Source organism: Erigeron canadensis, chromosome 5, assembly GCF_010389155.1.
Source record: "Erigeron canadensis isolate Cc75 chromosome 5, C_canadensis_v1, whole genome shotgun sequence".
In the NCBI taxonomy this organism is placed as follows: domain Eukaryota; kingdom Viridiplantae; phylum Streptophyta; class Magnoliopsida; order Asterales; family Asteraceae; genus Erigeron; species Erigeron canadensis.
The window spans coordinates 45,089,628-45,108,081 of record NC_057765.1 but is presented as its reverse complement, the minus strand read 5'-3'; the positions used below and the strand labels follow the sequence as shown (position 1 = coordinate 45,108,081).

Here is an 18,454-nt window from a genome sequence, read left to right as displayed (position 1 = left end):
TAAAGTAACCACAACAAATTGTACTATTCTTTTTTACAGTAAATTTATATCTCCTTAATCCCATATACCTGAAGTGGAATATGCTTAAGACAGTTTAACTATGAACGAGCTGTGGATGTAAACTTCCATACAGAATACAATAATGCCTTCAGGTGATGGTGTCGATGGTCAGCTTGACACCATCTTGGAAAGAAGTAGGTGTAAAACTTAGTGTCTGAATTAGCTTACTTATGTCCATGGATATGTCAGCCGGTGATTTGACACCACGATCAATCTAAAAGAGAAACCACGAGTTTAAGCATTTTGCACACACACAACAAATACCAAAGAGTGAGCCTAAATATGTCAAGATAAGCTCACCGATGATGCTGACACTGGTTTGATCAATGAGGTATCGTAACCTCTGACACGGGCCACTGCCTCAGCCATTTGGACACGAGATAGCCTATCTGGTCCACCAACATTTAGCAGCATCTGAATGTTCTGGCCATCTGAACATTGACCAGAAATACCCCAAATCTTAGCTTACTATGATCAAATTAAAAAACAGTAGGCTGAAAGGTCAATCAAAGAACTTAAAATTCAGATACTACTTAAATTTTGGCACAAACTAAACGCTCTCTGTTTATTTGTAGTGCTATTTTACAAAGTTTGATACGGTCGCCAAAAGTTCCGTAGAAACAAAATGAAACCACAATGATATTGAAATTTAAAATTACTGTGTTTGACCTTTAAAGTTAAACAAGAGTAAATATTGGAAATATGCATGAACTACTACAGCTTGAAATTGTATGAAAAAAACTGAGGTATAACCTGAAATCCATCTGTCTGTTAATATTTGAATGATATTTACAACATCTTTGACATAAACTGGGCAGCGAAATTCATCATGAAAGAATGTGGTTTCTTCTCCTTTGGCAAGGACACAATCCATCCACTGTATGGAGTTTGTAAGATGGTGACTGTCAGAAACCATTTCAAAAACCAATTTTAATCTACTTACATATTTGTAGGAATAAACTCTAGATATACCTGAACCGGAAGTGATTTTGAGACGGGTGAGATAGTTTGTGGCCCGAAAATGATGCTGCTTCTTAAAATCACAAAGTTTGACCAGTTTGCAGTGATATATTCTTCGGCTGCAACTTTTGACTTTCCATAGATGTTCACGGGAAGCGTCTCGTTGTCTTCTTTATAGAAAGACTTTGTTCCTTCATAGACTGGTAAAACGGATCAAGCTGAATTGTATTAAAAAGAGGACTAACAGCTACAAAAGAGAGAAACGCAAAGGGAATGGGGTTTAGTTGTGCTACCTTGATCCGTTGACAGATGAATAAGAAGAGTATTGTTTTTGGTGAAACTTGATAACCATTTGATGAGAGAAGAAGGAACATTTATGGACATGGCAACTGTAGGATCCGTCTCACAAGCACGTGGTATAGAAAGTGCAGCGCAATTCACTACTACATCAGGCTGCATTACAAGTTAAATAGCTTACCTGAGTCCTTCCTAATTTAAAAAATTCTATATAATGACACGCGCACACACATGTATATAAAAAGGGTTATTATCTGATCCATCACGGATATATATTTAAAAATCATCTACATTAAACATGATTTCTTCTATCTATAAAAAAGAGCTCATAATGTACTTGAAGTGGAATGTAATTGACTAACAAGTAAATAAGACCATATGTAGAGGGGTATTATCATACCCTTAAAGGAAAGAACAACAGATTCTAGACGACATACCAAAATTTTCAAAGTCTCTCAACCGTTTATTCACATCTACACCCCTCAAAGATTTCAATACCAAGGTTTTGAAGTAAGAGAGAGAGAGTCTAAAGCGATAAAGTTACCATCACTTCGAGGTTTGAAATGACAAGTTTTTGCAAAACACAAAGAAAACGCTACACACAAAGACTTCCCCTAATGCAACTCTACCTTTTTTTTAATGCACTTGGCAATCAACGATAAACATACATATATGCAATGTCAATCAAACTCCAAAAACATACCATCAAAGATTAACAAATAATAGATTTTCACATTGGCTGGTGCCCAAATACAAGTATACATTATGAAATCGAAGAGTGCCATTAAAGGTACTATAGTTTTCGCCAATGTGTACAATCACCCAAAAAGGAGCCTAAAGTTCAATATATAAACAACCAAGAAAGTAAAATAAATAAATAAATGAAAACGGATGAGCATTTCCCTATTCAGGTTACCAGGACGGCAAGTCTTTTTTTCTTCACCCGGATGAATGCGTCTAACACTCTGACTCTAACCATAACGTGAACGTTTCCGGTCCTTTCCTTGGCCACCTCCAAGATTTTACTTAGCAAGATTCAAACATGAGACCTTTTTAACCACTAGGCCACCTTGGAGGCGGTAGAAGAAAAGGTGACGTAATACATTTTTAGACTAATTGACAACGTAGAATTAATGCCTAAAATTGCAATGTTCTATTCTATTTATGAGAAAAAAGAACTTTAGACCCCCTTTTTTTTTTTTTTGGCAATAATAAATATTAAATACCCACATCGGCAAAAATTGGTATAGATGTTACACAATATACAATCGACTACAACACACAAGAGTAAATCAAGTAATGGTTAGAAAACACAAACCTGACCAAAATTGTGAGAAATGGAGTCAAACCCTTGACCAGTTTGCAAGTCAACTTGAAAAGGGATGACATCAATTGGAAGAGATTGAAGCAAGATTTGAGGTGGAGATGAAGAAGAATGGTGTGTAAAGGCTATTTCTTGTAAATGGGTTTCTGAAAAAGATTGTAACAAATGCTGACCCAGATACCCACTCCCTCCTATTATCAATATCTTCTTCTTCTTCTTGCTCATCATTTTCCTTTCTTTATTTGTCTGAAGAAAAGGTTGGATCTTTCAGATGACATATTATTATTACAGAGGAAAGGAGGGTGTTTGGATGTGGGTTTTACACAGAGCAAAGTGGCCCAATCAGCCGATGGTTTGGGCTAACCTGATAACTGACCCAAAGTGGTCCAAAGAGGCTTTAGTTTTAATTTTTAAGACATATATCGACATTCGGCTCACTTGATCAAACATCTTTATTTTTCTAATCTTTTGTAGATTACAAATGATATATTAATTTTCTAGTTAGTCTTTTCGGTGGTGGTTGTTTGAATTTTCTCAATCACTCAAGAAACCACATGATAGTGTATCATCCTAGTTAGCACTATGACTTGATCAAAGCAACGTAGAGCAGCGTAGCTCCCGAATACATATAGAGCAGCGTAGCTCCCGAATAGAAGTAATCGCATGATCCGGACCAAGCTCCGGATCCAACATGATAGAACGAATAGATTGTCATGTGAATAGCACGTGGCCGACCAACAGGACAAGATGATGTAATAATTAAGCCAATCACCGTTGAGAAAGGTACGCTCCCAACGGGCTCCAAATCGTACTAAAACATCATAGGAGACAAGTACTCAGATCTTGTCTCCTCAGCCTCTATAAATACTCCTCTCAATCACTCATTTGAGGATCATGTTTTCACACACCTACACCTTTTGCTCTGATTATTTTAGTGGCGTGGAGCAGCCTCCATCACCAATAGGGAACCGCCAATAAACATAATCAACCTTCTTCTGACCCTCTTTTAACAAGTTCAACCCTTTAGTAATTAGACGACGAAACACGTTCAAAAAAGTGGCGCCATCCGCACTCTACTTCTAAGAACTTGTGACGGAGGCTACAATGCCAGAAGAAAATCCAGGACCACCCCCTGGGTTCGGCAACCCTTCCGGAAGTGGTTCCGGAAACAATGAAGCTCCATCATCAATTCGAACCACCCTCCGACCAACTCAAAGGCAGGTGGAAGCTATTAAGCCATTACTAAGGGAAGTGTTAAGAAGAGCTACTTTAGGGGAAGTTCAAACACAATTGAACTTCGATGGTGAAAGTGAAGAGGTAGACGAAGAGATAGAAGCTGAAGCTCCACCAGTACGCCAATCTGAACCAAGGATTCAACAAAGGTCCGTACCCACTAATGCAACCCAGGCAGTGATGCCGCATATAGCAGGGAATGGAGCAGGCACAACAGTACCGGAACAACCAAGCCAACTGCCTCCTCTTGCAGCAGCATACGTTCAACAGACAGGGCAAACATATAACCCAATCTATCATGGGTATACTAGTGTGCCACAAGTACAATATACGCAAGCTCCCCAACCTCAGATGCAAGGATACCAGTATGGACCCTACGTAGCAACACCAAACACACAATATATCAATCCAATATCCCAAAGCAACGCACAATATGTTACTCCAACCCAGCAGTACAACACGCCGACACCGAATTTCACACAAGTATCACCTCCGCAACCAAGGCTAAGTACTCAAAACACCCTCCCGTCCTACTGGCAAACACCAGGGATAAGGCAGGAGCAGGTAGTTCCCCAATATAGCATGGCGGTGCCAACCATGAATCCTCAGTGGGCTCCAAATGAAAAGGATATGGTGGTGCAAACGGAACCAGGTCCTTTCATTTAATGGATTGAAGAATACCCTTTACCTCAGGGAGCTCGCTTGCCAAAAGGAGCAGAAATGTATGATGGAAAGGATGATCCAGATAATCACTTAAAGCACTTTAATGCCATAATCCGGATGGAGAGGTGGACAGTCCCGGTGGCATGCCATATGTTCGCACTTACCTTGAAAGACACTGCTCGGGCATGGTTAGATGGTTTGCCTATGGGAAGCATAATGAACTTTGAAGATCTTAAGACAAAGTTTAGGTCTTTTTTCAGCCAGCAAAGAAAGTACAAGAAGATCCATTTGGAAGCACACAATATTAAGAGAAAAGATAATGAAAGCATACGTCAGTTCATCATAAGGTACACGGAAGAAACATCCCTTATCAAAGGATTGAATGAAGATCAAAAAATCTCCGGTTTCGTTCATGGTCTCCGATATCGCCCCTTGGTAGAATTTTTGTCACAGGATCTTCCGGAAACGTATACAAGTGTCATGGACAAAACATACACGTTCCTTATAGCGAAAGAAACAGCTGGAGAAGTCCATGGTGCACATGCTCTGGAGGGGAGGCCACCGTGGGGAGGAGGTCCAGGGTCCGGTGGTAAAAGGGGGAGGGTATACAGAAATGAAAGGGTAGAAAGGCATAAGCATTCTCCATATCCCTCGCATCCTAGAGGACTCCCATCAAATAGGGGAATGTTGTTCACTCCCCCGAGACCCCAAAGAGATGTTTTGGCAACAGAGAGGTTACCACCAAGGGACCGTAGTAAAGGAAAGGCGAAGGACCTCACAAAATTTTGTGAATTCCACAACGACCATGGGCACGATACAAATGATTGTCGCATACTGAAAATCAAGATGGAAGAAGCCATGAAGACAGGAAGATTGAGCAACCTAATAAAGGGGTTGAAGGAGCAGCGTCTAAAGAATGATCAAAGAAGGCAGAATGTGGTCGAACATATGGGCCCAAAACAGGAACCCCTTGATGAACCCATCATGATGGTGGAGTATGCAAGAGAAAGACACTTTACAGAAGGAGAAAGACAAAGGTGGGAACAAACGGCTATAACCTTCCCGATGCTACCTCCAGATGAAGGAACAGAAGGTCCAATTTTGATAAAAGCAGTTATAGGGAACCATCCAGTGAATAGAGTCCATCTAGATACTGGAAGTGGTTGTGAAATAATGTATGAACACTGCTTCCTAAACCTAAGGGCCGCCTTGCGGATGAAGAGAAGAGATTCGGGAAATGCATTAGTAGGATTCTCTGGAGAAAAGTCTTGGCCTTTGGGAGAAATAAATCTTAGAGTGGTAATTGGGGAACATCCAAGAACAAGGATGGAGGAACTAACATTCATAATCATCAGGGCGGAGTCCCCTTACAATGTGATATTGGGCCGAACAGCCATGCGCCGAATGGGAATAATACCTTCCCCACTCCACGATTTAGCCATGTTCCCGACAAGAAATGGAGTTGGAAGTGTACGTTCCGAATATAGGAAGCCTCACCATTGTGCACAAGTATAAGCTCCAATAAGTGAAGCACCAGAACCAAAGAAGTTGGAGCTAAATAACGAAGCAGAGAAAATATTCATTAATCCTGAATATCCAGATCAGTCTATATCCATAGGGAAGCAGTTGCCAACAGAGGTCAAGAAGCAGCTTAAAGACATGCTTCGATTGAATAAAGACGCATTTGCATGGGCTCCTTCAGACATGACAGGGGTACCAAGGCAACTCAAGTTTGGAGATGAAGTGTTCGATACGCAGCATAGGTTAAATGTTCGTCCACATGTCGAACCCATCAAACAGAAAAGAAGGAGCCTAGCTCCGGAGCGGGCACGAGCAGCATAAGAACAAGTATCCGATCTAGTTAAAGCAGGCATACTTCGGGAGGTTAAATACCAAAGTTGGGTAGCAAACCCAGTAATGGTAAAGAAGCATGATGGAGGTTGGAGAATGTGCGTGGACTTTACAGATATAAACAAAGCTTGCCCGAAAGATTGTTACTCGCTACCTGAGATAGACTGGAAGGTTGAGTCTTTGATGGGCTTCAAATTGAAGTGTTTTTTGGATGCGTATAAAGGGTACCACCAAATTCAGATGCATAAAGATGATGAGGAAAAAACAGCGTTCTACACCGGAGAAGGAATATACTGCTTCAAGAAGATGCCATTCGGCCTCAAGAATGCTGGAGCAACGTATCAAAGACTTATTGACAAAGCTTTTAGTGGCCAAATAGGGAGGAACCTAGAAGCGTATGTGGATGACATGGTAATAAAAAGTAGAACGGAGGAAGATATGTTGTGGGACATTCAAGAGACTTTTGAAACGTTCAGGTCCATAGGAATGAAGCTCAACCCGAAGAAGTGTCATTTCGGCATGGAAGAAGGGCAGTTCTTGGGCCATATAATAACAAAGCAGGGTATACGCCCAGACCTGGAGAAGGTGAAGGAAATTAAAAGTATGAAATCCCCAAGAACATTGAAGGAAGTGCAAAGTCTGAACGGGAAGCTAGCAGCACTTCATCGCTTCTTATCAAAATCAGCAGATCGGTCCCTTCCTTTCTTCAAAACTCTAAAAGGATGCACCGACAAACAAAGTTTCCATTGGACGCCAGAAGCAGAAAAGGCTTTTATGGAGCTAAAAGAATATTTGGACCACCTCCCAACCATGGTGGCTCCAGGGAAGGGAGAGGTGCTCCAGATATATCTGGCAACATCAGAAGAAGCTGTAAGTGCAGTTTTGATGGCAAATGTGAGAGACAACCAAATGCCAGTATATTATGTAAGTAGGGTGCTCCAAGGGCCCGAAACTAGGTACTCAGAAATAAAGAAACTAACATTAGCTCTCATATATGCGGCAAGAAGGCTAAGAAGGTATTTTCAAGCTCATACCATCCAAGTGTTAACAAATAAGCCCATCAAGCAAGTGTTAGCAAGGCCGGAAGCTTCGGGAAGGCTAGCAAAATGGGCAATAGAATTGGGGGAGCATGAAATTGAGTTTCGGCCAAGCAGTTCCATTAAAGGACAAGTATTAGCAGATTTCATAGCCGAAACACCAGTCAGAGATGCTAAAAAAAAGCGAAAAGAACCTGAAGTAACACTCCCGGAAGATGCAGAATCGAGCTCCGAGGACCCTGTGTGGAAGCTTTTCACGGATGGAGCTTCAAGTGCAGACGGGTCCGGAGCCGGACTTATCTTGACAAGCCCAGAAGGAAAAGAATTTACTTATGCTTTAAGATTCAATTTCAAAGCCTCAAACAATGCGGCAGAATATGAAGCATTACTAGCAGGTCTTCGAATAGCAAAAGCAATGGGCGTGAAGTATGTACATGCTCATGTGGACTCTCAAATTGTAGCCTTCCAAATAAATGGTACCTATGAAGCAAAGGAGCCATTGATGAAAAAGTATCTAGAAAAGGTCAAGGAGATAAAAGAGAAGTTTCGATCATTCCGAATATCGAACATCAGCCGAAACAAAAACAAAATAGCGGATGCTTTAAGTAAGTTAGCATCCACCTCCTTCGCTCACTTAACAAAAGAAATCCTGGTAGAAGTATTGGAAAAAAGATCAATCGAATAACCAGAAGTGAATGTTATAAAAGAAGAAGGACCAACATGGATGACGCCAATGATAGAGTATCTTACTAATGGCTTGCTCCCAGTAGACAGAGATCAAGCCTGAAAGATAAGAGTAAAAGCACCCCAATATGAACTTCGAGAAGAAGGACTATACAAGAGGTCATATATGGGAACTCTAATCAGGTGCGTAGGTCCAAACCAAGCTAAGGGAATAATACAAGAAGTGCATAGAGGATCTTGTGGCCTGCATGCTGGACCAAGAATGGTGATAGCTAAAATAGGAACAATGGGGTACTATTGGCCATCCATGTACCAAGATGTGGAAGCAGAAATTCGGAACTGTGATTCATGTCAAATACATTCATCTGTTTCAAAGGCTCCCAAGAACAGTATGATACCCGTGTCCTCAGCGTGGCCATTCTCTAAGTGGGGTATTGATATAGTGGGTCCTTTTCCACCAGCTCCAGGAAGATTGAAGTTTCTAGTGGTAGCCATAGATTACTTTACTAAATGGGTAGAAGCTAAACCACTGGCTGTAATTTCAGGGAAACACATGGAAAAATTTGTGTGGGAGCATGTTGTCACGAGATTTGGAATACCGAAAACGATAGTGAGTGACAACGGGAAGCAATTTTGTGAAGGAGTCTTCAAAACATTTTGTGAAAACCTAGAAATCGAACAATCTTTCACTTCCGTGGCACATCCACAAGCCAACGGTCAAGTAGAAGTAACTAACAAAGCAATTGTACAAGGAATAAAAGCAAGATTGGGAAGGAGCCATTCCGGATGGGTGGAAGAGCTTCATCAAGTGTTATGGGCACACAGAACTACACCAAAGACAAGCAATGGAGTCACACCATATAGCTTGGTGTATGGTACCGAAGCAATGATCCCACCAGAAGTGAGTGTTCCCACCAGACGAAGATTTCTAAGTGATGAAGAAAATGAGCATCAGCTCCTAACAAATTTGGATCTTTTAGAAGAACGAAGAGATTTAGCAACGATTAGAGAAGCCCAACACAAAAGCCAAATGAAAAGATACTATGATAAGAGAGTTCGTAGAGAGAGCTTCCTCCCTGGAGAATTTGTCTTTCGCAACAATGAAGCGAGCAAGGTAGAAAATCTTGGGAAATTGGGACCCCAATGGGAAGGTCCTTACATTGTGATTGAAGCATGTGGAAATGGTGCATACAAGTTAGCCACTATGGAGGGAGAAGGCCTCCCCAGAACTTGGAATCGAGCACAACTGAAAAAATGTTACTTGTGAAAGGTGAAAGAAATCCTTCTATTTTGAAGCAGTGAAAGAAGAGCACCCATTTAGAAAAATTCTCTTATTTTGTCCATTTTGTGTAAATATAACAAATTAAACGCTCCTTGTAGGCTCAGGCCATACGTTTTTTGTAATTAAGCCCGACTATCATAGCGGGTGGGAGCATGGCTGCGGCCACAACCTTTTAATGAAAAGCTGCAGCTAAACAGCTAATTTCCATATACTTGTCTTAAAAGTTAACAGTGAGTGCAAAACAACTTACAATGATAAGTTCACGGTGGTCACACTCATTGATGCACAATAGGGAGCAAAAACTAGGAGCTTATGTAAGCCCGTTCCCGAACGGCGACCTGAAACAATAGTAGGCTCCTTCATCAAAATTATATAAGCATGTTCCATCACATGCTCCTTCATCAAAATTATATAAGCATGTCCCATCACATGCTCCTTCATCAAAATTATATAAGCATGTCCCATCACATGCTCCTTCATCAAAATTATATAAGCATGTCCCATCACATGCTCCTTCATCAAAATTATATAAGCATGTCCCATCACATGCTCCTTCATCAAAATTATATAAGCATGTCCCATCACATGCTCCTTCATCAAAATTATATAAGCATGTCCCATCACATGCTCCTTCATCAAAATACATAAGCATGTTCCATTGCATGCTCCTTTATTGAGCTAAGTAATGTGCTCCATTATGTGTTGATGAAATTCTATCAAAACCAAATAACATGCTCCATCAAATAAGAATAGAACATCGATGTACTTCGTGACAAGAAATTGCATGCTCCTTCATCAAAATTATATAAGCATGTCCCATCACATGCTCCTTCATCAAAATTATATAAGCATGTTCCATCACATGCTCCTTCATCAAAATTATATAAGCATGTCCCATCACATGCTCCTTCATCAAAATTATATAAGCATGTGCCATCACATGCTCCTTCATCAAAATTATATAAGCATGTCCCATCACATGCTCCTTCATCAAAATTATATAAGCATGTCCCATCACATGCTCCTTCATCAAAATTATATAAGCATGTTCCATCACATGCTCCTTCATCAAAATTATATAAGCATGTTCCATCACATGCTCCTTTATTGAGCTAAGTAACGTGCTCCATTATGTGTTGATGAAATTCTATCAAAACCAAATAACATGCTCCATCAAATAAGAATAGAACATCGATGTACTTCGTGACAAGAAATTGCATGCTCCTTCATCGATATTGCACAAGCATGCTCCATCACATGCTCCTATATTAAATTAAATAGCATGCTCCATCATATTTTAACAACTCAAAGAAAAACGAAGTAGCATGTTCCATTGCATATTGATGAAAAGTCTATCAAAAGCAAATAGCATGCTCCATCAAATTAAAAGGGGGCATAGATGTACCTTATAACAAGAAAGCATGCCAAGTAATTAATAGGTAATACGCATAAATGACAAAGGAAAGTAAACTAATTGTTCTCAATACATCACAACCATAACTCCGAGTACACATACGGAACAAGAGAAAATAAAAATGTTCATGTATTGCCAACAAAGGCATCAATAAAGCCACGCAGGGCCGAGACAATCAACACTAAAGATAAGTGGTACCAATCAATCATCTTCCGGAATCACCTCCGGATCAATGGAAAGGATCTCATCAGTGGTAAGCTCAGAGCTAAAAGCCAATGCGGTAACGTAGGGGAACACCATATCCTCCATCTGAGAGGCAGCAGCATAGAGAGTATCCATAGCAGCCGGTTTATGTCCATCCAGTTTAGTAGGATCAACCTTCAGATACTTACGAGGAAGGTTGTAAAGAACCTTATGACCACCCGCTGCCATGGCATGAGACTGTAGTTTGGTAAGCACTTCACTAAATTCATCACTTTTCAAGAATTTTTTAAACAACAAAGGCAAACTCTCTACAAGTAGCTTCTTTTCAGCAACAGCCTCCTCAGCTTCTTTGACACGCCTAGTCCTACTGTCTTGAAGCTTGGTCATCTGATTCCCTAGATCCACGAGATCTGCAGCAAAACCCTCAGATTACTGTTTAGCTTCATTGTATTTATCTTTCCATCCATTCTTCTCATTCCGGACTTTTCCTAGCTGCTCCCACAGACTCTCTATCTCACGATCCTTCAAATCAAGCTTTTCAGTGAGAACCTTAAGATCAGTATGCTGACGAGCACGCCCTTCAGAATCTTCCAATAACTTCACTTTTTCTTTTAACTTGCCATTCTGCTTCTTGAGCTTGTGTTGTTCATCCTCGGAAAGAGAGAGGCGTGTCAGGTACCCTGAGTACAAGATATCAAAATTATAACAAGTTAATAATAAGGGAGCATACATAACACAAGCATGACTATATAATTAACACAAAAAAAAGGATAAGGGAGCAACATACCAGCGCGTTGAGGATATCAATCGCGGCTCCATTGGCAAAATCTACGAACTCATTCTTACGCATCTTCTCAGTCATCTGCACTCGATGAGGCACCATGATATTCGGACAAAATCAAGACGTTCCTCACCGTCCTCAAGGGTACTCATGTGCGTAACCTTACTGAATGGAGGAACAAATGTACCCTGGGGAACATCTTGAGAAGGGTCCTCAACTTCCTCATCTTCTTTATCTCCACCGTCCACCCCAGCTCCTGCACTAAATTCCTCCAAAGTTTTACGCTCCTTACCCTTACCAGGTCCGAGTGGAGGCAATGGCCTACCACCATTCACAAGTATTATGTCGCGTCTAGGTGAATCAGAATGGGTACGATGGGGAGCAGCAGAGCTAGTACCCTCCTCATGGGTCGATGGAACCTGTGAGTCAGAGGAAGCATTACGAGTAAGCTTCCTTTTTCCTTTTCTGGAGCGACCGTCGTACCAAAAGGGACATAATTGTCAACACCGGAAGTAGGATGAGAGGCTGCAACTTCATTATCAGAAGGAGGATCCGAGTCGCCTTCCACAAAGTCAGCTCCCTCGGGAGCAATAGCTATCTCATTAGTAAAATCTTTTAAAGGAACAGCTGCGGTATCGGGAGGATTAGGAGTAAAGGAACCATTCTTGTGACCATCTCTAAGATATCCTCTAAGCCCCATCGCTACAAAAATAAAGTTAAAGTTAGTAAAGGCATGTATATGCGAATAAGTAATAAAAACAAAATAATGAAGGATAACGAAAACAATATTGAAATAAATAAAGATCTAATGAAAAGTAGTCCGGAACCATACCCCGCCCTCCAACGGCTATCTTAGGAATAGCAGGATGATGGGACCATAACTTGGATAAGCCGGTAAGATAAAGGATAGGCTCCGGAAGCACACGATACTCCAATGGATACTCAGTCATCTCGACAACTAAAGACATGTCGGATCCACTAGACGGAAGCTCAAAAGACATATTCCCTCTAGACTTTTTTTGTTTGGTCCGAGCGAAAGGATAGTTAGAAGGTATGACAGACTCATCAACATAAAAGAACCGAGTTTTCCAACCTTTAATGGAAGACGGTACCCCAGTTACACACTCACCCACCTCATCTTCAGGACGCTTCTCAAAAGTGTACCAGCTCCCAACTTTAGCTAACCTAAAGAACCTCCTAAACAAAGTAAGACTAGGCTCCCTCCCACGACTCCGACAAGAAAGCTCAAACATAGTCACCCTAATATTACCATAAGGATTCACTTGAGAAACATGGACTCGGAAATGGTTAAGCACTCTACAATAAAAGTCAGTGAAAGGAAGACGCATGTTACCCTTCTCGAAAGGAGTACAATAAAGAGTAACTTTTCCTAGAGGAGCCCTAGTAGCTATATGGTATGGTTGCGGAAGCATATATCCCAACCTGGGTGGAAACCTATGTGCTGATAAAAAGGATCCTAATTCATCAAAACTTAAGCTACAAGTTTGCTTTTTCAAGTCACTTTTTGCCATTAGGATAAGGTAAAATGATGAGACAAACCTGAGAAAACAGTGACTTATGCTCCAAATTCAGCAATATTTAGGTTCTGGATCTGGAGACTGGAAATAGGAAACCAAATGAAAGACCTCGGATCGTCTCCAGCGAGTACCCCGGCTCAAATGTATGCTCCGGATCCAATAGAAGATTCGGTCCAAGCCAAAACAGGCTCCGGCTTCGGTCCGGTCGAATAAGTGTCACAGGCTCCGGCTTCGGTCCGATCGAATAATTGTCACAGGTTCTGGCTTCGGTTCGGTCGAATAGGCGCCACAGGTTCCCGTTCCGATCTGGGTAGATGGGTGTCACAGGCTCCGGCTCCGGTCCGGTCGGGCACCTGCAAGCCACAGGTATGCTACGGATCGGGGACACAAAATCTTAAAACCACAAGGAGGACTCGATCTCTATATATGTATATGTGCCACGGATGGAGCGTCCAATCCGGATGTAGGCTCCGGATGCAGATTCAAGACCCGGGAGCTACGAGGGTGCTCCAGATCGACAGCTCAAAACCGGGAGTTACGGGGGTGCTCCGGATCGGCGATTGGAAGGAGAAACGGGGGGAGGTAAAGATTTTTTGGGAGAAAAAGAAAAGTGAAAGTAAAAGTAAAGAAAGGTAAATGAGAACCCCTCCTCCTTATAGTGTCTCTTTGATAAAACATTTCACAAATTAAGCAGGATATTTTTCAGAAAACCCGGATCGAAACACGATACTTTCCAAAGATAAAAATAAAATAACAAATAAATAATATATAAATACGAATTTGTATTTATTATATTAGCTAAAAAAAGGGGGGGGGGTGTTCAGAATACTTTGGAGTAGCTTTCGTTTTTGTTATTTTTTCAAAAAGGGAAAGGGTAAGATATAATGAACATTTGGGATCGATATCCAGACATCAACATGAATTCGAACTAGAGGAAGGATCCCTAAAACACGCTCCTGAAAAATACATTGCTTAGTAACTCTTTATTTTTAACTTAGCATTCTAAATGTTACAATGCCAAGCTGGGGGGCTTGATAGTGTATCATCCTAGTTAGCACTATGACTTGATCAAAGCAACGTAGAGCAGCGTAGCTCCCGAATACATATAGAGCAGCGTAGCTCCCGAATAGAAGTAATCGCATGATCCGGACCAAGCTCCGGATCCAACATGATAGAACGAATAGATTGTCATGTGAATAGCACGTGGCCGACCAACAGGACAAGATGATGTAATAACTAAGCCAATCACCGTTGATAAAGGTACGCTCCCAACGGGCTCCAAATCGTACTAAAACATCATAGGAGACAAGTACTCAGATCTTGTCTCCTCAGCCTCTATAAATACTCCTCTCAATCACTCATTTGAGGATCATGTTTTCACACACCTACACCTTTTGCTCTGATTATTTTAGTGGCTTGGCGTGGAGCAGCCTCCATCACCAATAGGGAACCGCCAATAAACATAATCAACCTTCTTCTGACCCTCATTTAACAAGTTTAACCCTTTAGTAATTAGACGACGAAACACGTTTAAACACCACATGATCTGGTATAGACATTTTAGGATAAACATAGTAATTTAACTTTGGTATTTTCATATTTTACAGATCAAACATAATATACTTATAGTCTTTTACATCAACAAAAACATAACTTACAACTCAAAAATCAATATCAATACATTATAAATCTTCTATCATCATAAAACAATACATTTCACTTTATGTTTTACACTTTTTATACAAACTGCAATAACATTTAACTATTTAAGTAATAAATTTAATACATTTTGCAGTTATTCTATTAGATAACCTTAAGATTACGAGCCATTTTTGCCTCATTGTATCTATCTATTTCGATCGGTTTGGCACTTATGGACTATGGAGGATTCAAAGGAAAAATTACTTAAATAGTCATATTTGAAGGTGTATATATTATTTTAGACACTTACATATAAATTTATCAATATGGTCAAGGATTTCTTACTACCTAATAATCTAAGCAACGAACAATATTAACCACTCAAAAAAAATTTGACATGCGTTTATGATTAAGTTGACATATTGTACTAGGTTGTACTTATATCAAATAACTTGTTTGTAAAATAGGATTTACATATAAAATGGAGGATCACAAACAAAAATATGTCAAATATAAAATACCCCTGTATAAGATGGTGCATACCAAATTGGGGTATTACTTCTAGATGAAACATGTTATTCGATAACGATAATCATATAGCTAGTTCAAGAATGTAAACATATATACAAAAGACACAAGATACACAAATGCATTAAGAGACAATAACATGATGAAGTTGACGTAGGTATCAATGACTTGTTAAAGCAAATAAGATAGATAATAAAAATCGAAACAATTAGACAATAATGTTGGCTTGAAATTGATGTCATATATATGATAAGACTATTAGTAATTAGGAAAAAACATTTTTTTTCATATTTAAATTTTTATATTTTTTTATATAAAAATTTATTCCAAAAAATAAATTAAAGCCAATGTTTACTTAAAGCCAATGTTTATTCCAAAAAATAAACTATCGATTCCTTGTGATACAATTGTTTTCGTCATCTACAACTATTGTTTACTTAAAGCCAATGTTTCGTTATCTTTTAAAAGTTTGAAACATAATGAGCTTTTCGGCTCATTATTATACGGGAAAATATCGTGTACAGTCATGCTATACTCATATATGTACAACAACAAATATATGTACAACAATAAGATTTTTTTAAGAAAACCTTTAAGTTTTATAAACATTTAAAATACTCCCCTGAAATGTCTTATGCAGTGCATATATATGTACATCTCGTTGTACATAAGCTATCTCCTTATTATATATATACATTTGCCGTGGCTCTCAGGAATAGTGGCAAGCCTACCTGCATTCTATTTTTTTTTCCTTTTTAAGTATTTTGATTGACAGGTTGCGCGTATCTAAATTTACGCATGCATACTTTATTTTATTTTTTTTCTTAGTCTTTTTTGTTACATTTTTACTTAACGTTAATCTTTCATTTTTCCTTTTTATTCATTAGGTAAGAATTCCCCCATTACCCTTTTTCTGAAGTATATATTATTAAGCATCCTATCTGCGTGCTTCCTCTTCTTAAAAAGTTATGTTTTTTTATTATCTTCTGACAGGTTTGTTTCTTATACCTTTTTGTTACGCTTATTACCTAATGTTAATCTTTCATTTTTTTTATTGATCATTTAATAGTATATTAATTTGTAATCTTTTTATAAAAGGTATCTACATTAAAAAAATATATATTTGTTATTCCAATCCCGGGCTAATGACCATAACATTTATATTTCATTTGTTCTTTAATCATTTATATTAATTTGTATGGATTTTTCAAAGGGTCCTTTTAATTAAGAAAACCGTGCCAGATAGTCACATAACACTATAATGTAGTATATGTTTTTAAATTGTCTTTTAAGTAACTTTTTATTCAGGTTGTAATTTTTTTTAACTTTATGTAAGTATCACGATTTTATACACGTTACAAGTTTTACGTATCGACGGTATCGTTATGTATTTTCAGGCAACACCGGATTCAAAAAACTAGTTGAATTAAAAGGGTAACATAATTGGACCAATTACTTATACGTAGCTTAAGAGAGAGAATTGTTTTTTTTTGTCAACAATGGAATTTAATTAAGAGTTATCGACACAAATCGTCCATGTGGTTTACCTAAATAGTCAAGTTTCATCCTTGAAGATCCGAAACCTCAAGGTCAATCCTTTATAGGAGGATAAGGTTCCTATTTGGTCCTTTGACTTATTGACCGTCAACTCCCCACCGTTAACTCCCTCACGTGCCATTCACGTGAGGGGTAGTCTTGTCTTTCCCACCCTTAAAAGAATACCAGGTGATACATACACATAATCTAACATATAGATAACAAATTCATTATACTAACTGAAATCATAAATATAAAAGAAATGCATTGTCTTAAGAAGAAAAATAGATCTAGAAAGAAAACAAGATTTACATCATTTATCTAATCACCATATCCATTTTTCTCTTATATTTTTTCCTCGTAAACCACATATCTGTATTGTTTCTTAAATCCTCAAAACTCACACATTTATAATAAAAGCCCAAAAAGGAAAACAACTTATGTGTAGCAGCTTGATGAAGATCGTGAAATCAAGGATACCCATCATCAAAACAAAATCAAATACACTTTTTGTTTTTGTTTTTTTTTCTTTTTAATCTTCCTCTTATTTTTTTTTCCTACAATAGATTGTATAACTCACCATCATTTTTCAATCCAAATCTACATAGATCTCCGGCCAAGTTTACCGATGAAATAGCGAGAAATGTTGAAAACTGAAAAGGGGATGTTTCATAATGCGATGTATCACTCGCCATCGCTTCTCGTCTCGCTTTTGATTCCTCCGATCGATCTAACTTTTGTTGGTGGTTGCTGTCACTAGATGAAAACTCGATAGATAGATGTGGGAAAGAAGATGGTGTTGGTGTCGGTACGGGTGAGGGTGATCATGTACTGATGCCTGATGGTGTCCTAGTAAGTGGTTTGTAGAAACAAGATTTGTGGGTTTAATTTCTTATCCAAATCAAATGTTTATGGATTTGTGATTGTAATCCGGATAAATGAAGATCCAGAAATTAATGGGGTTTTATATATGTAGCTGAAGAGAGAGCGAGCGAGATGGTGAGGAGGCCGCAGATTTAGGCCGGTGGGAATAAAGGGCTGCTGTCGGAATGTTTCTGCTGCTGCCGGAATATGATGTTACTCCGGTAAATGGTTTCAAATGTGTAACCCAATCACATGGGTTTAAATGTGTGTCTGTATATTTCTTCAGTTGGGAATTTTGATTAGTAGTGGTAGCGATGATTTAAATTAACCCATCTAAGATCTGGCTTTGCTTTTTCATATTTATCATTTTTGTATGTATTTATTTATCATCATGTTTATCATTGTTTTTTATTATCTTGTTAAAGAAACGGGGGAGACAAATAGAGTCAAAGAGTGAAAAAGACTAGAATATCCCTCACGTGAATGACACGTGAGGAGGTTAACGGTGGAGAGTTGACGGTCAATAAGTCAAATGATCAAATAGGAACCTTATCCTC

General features: G+C 39.1%; 4 protein-coding genes and 1 long non-coding RNA gene across 5 annotated transcripts; 3 read left to right on the top strand and 2 right to left on the bottom strand.

Annotated features, from left to right (window-relative positions):
- LOC122600082 (spore coat polysaccharide biosynthesis protein SpsK) lies at positions 1–2,917 on the bottom strand. The gene is made up of 6 exons (XM_043772740.1): positions 2,636–2,917; positions 1,314–1,473; positions 1,033–1,220; positions 814–937; positions 361–491; positions 1–274 (listed from the first exon to the last, which is right to left on the bottom strand). Exons 1-6 carry the CDS (start codon positions 2,867–2,869, stop codon positions 149–151), a joined length of 963 nt encoding a protein of 320 aa, XP_043628675.1. The 5' UTR covers positions 2,870–2,917; the 3' UTR covers positions 1–148.
- An 828-nt stretch (positions 2,918–3,745) lies between these two features.
- Positions 3,746–4,540, top strand: LOC122601918 (extensin-2-like). The gene has a single exon (XM_043774649.1). The coding sequence runs from the start codon at positions 3,746–3,748 to the stop codon at positions 4,538–4,540; it is 795 nt and encodes a 264-aa protein (XP_043630584.1).
- Positions 4,541–4,594: 54 nt separating this feature from the next.
- LOC122601917 lies at positions 4,595–6,379 on the top strand. Its single transcript, XM_043774648.1, has 2 exons — positions 4,595–6,038; positions 6,138–6,379. Exons 1-2 carry the CDS (start codon positions 4,595–4,597, stop codon positions 6,377–6,379), a joined length of 1,686 nt encoding a protein of 561 aa, XP_043630583.1.
- A 4,455-nt stretch (positions 6,380–10,834) lies between these two features.
- Positions 10,835–12,923, bottom strand: LOC122602232. Its single transcript, XM_043774945.1, has 3 exons — positions 12,623–12,923; positions 11,797–12,492; positions 10,835–11,689 (listed from the first exon to the last, which is right to left on the bottom strand). Exons 1-2 carry the CDS (start codon positions 12,789–12,791, stop codon positions 12,131–12,133), a joined length of 531 nt encoding a protein of 176 aa, XP_043630880.1. The 5' UTR covers positions 12,792–12,923; the 3' UTR covers positions 10,835–11,689; positions 11,797–12,130.
- Positions 12,924–16,193: 3,270 nt separating this feature from the next.
- Positions 16,194–18,254, top strand: LOC122600497. The gene is made up of 2 exons (XR_006324056.1): positions 16,194–16,490; positions 17,642–18,254. It is a non-coding gene; the product is annotated as an uncharacterized LOC122600497 (long non-coding RNA).
- The last annotated feature ends 200 nt before the right edge of the window (positions 18,255–18,454 follow it).

Excerpts from the sequence above, each read along its gene's own strand:
- LOC122600082 (XM_043772740.1), bottom strand. The coding sequence starts at position 2,869 with ATGATGAGCAAGAAGAAGAAGAAGATATTGATAATAGGAGGGAGTGGG. Across the intron at positions 1,474-2,635 it reads TTTCTCACAATTTTGGTCAG|CCTGATGTAGTAGTGAATTG; the intron begins GTTTGTGTTTTC and ends CTTGTAATGCAG. Across the intron at positions 492-813 it reads AACAGACAGATGGATTTCAG|ATGGCCAGAACATTCAGATG; the intron begins GTTATACCTCAG and ends GTCAATGTTCAG.
- LOC122601918 (XM_043774649.1), top strand. The coding sequence starts at position 3,746 with ATGCCAGAAGAAAATCCAGGACCACCCCCTGGGTTCGGCAACCCTTCC.
- LOC122601917 (XM_043774648.1), top strand. The coding sequence starts at position 4,595 with ATGTATGATGGAAAGGATGATCCAGATAATCACTTAAAGCACTTTAAT. Across the intron at positions 6,039-6,137 it reads ATATAGGAAGCCTCACCATT|ATCAGTCTATATCCATAGGG; the intron begins GTGCACAAGTAT and ends CTGAATATCCAG.
- LOC122602232 (XM_043774945.1), bottom strand. The coding sequence starts at position 12,791 with ATGTCTTTTGAGCTTCCGTCTAGTGGATCCGACATGTCTTTAGTTGTC. Across the intron at positions 12,493-12,622 it reads GATAGCCGTTGGAGGGCGGG|CGATGGGGCTTAGAGGATAT; the intron begins GTATGGTTCCGG and ends TTATTTTTGTAG.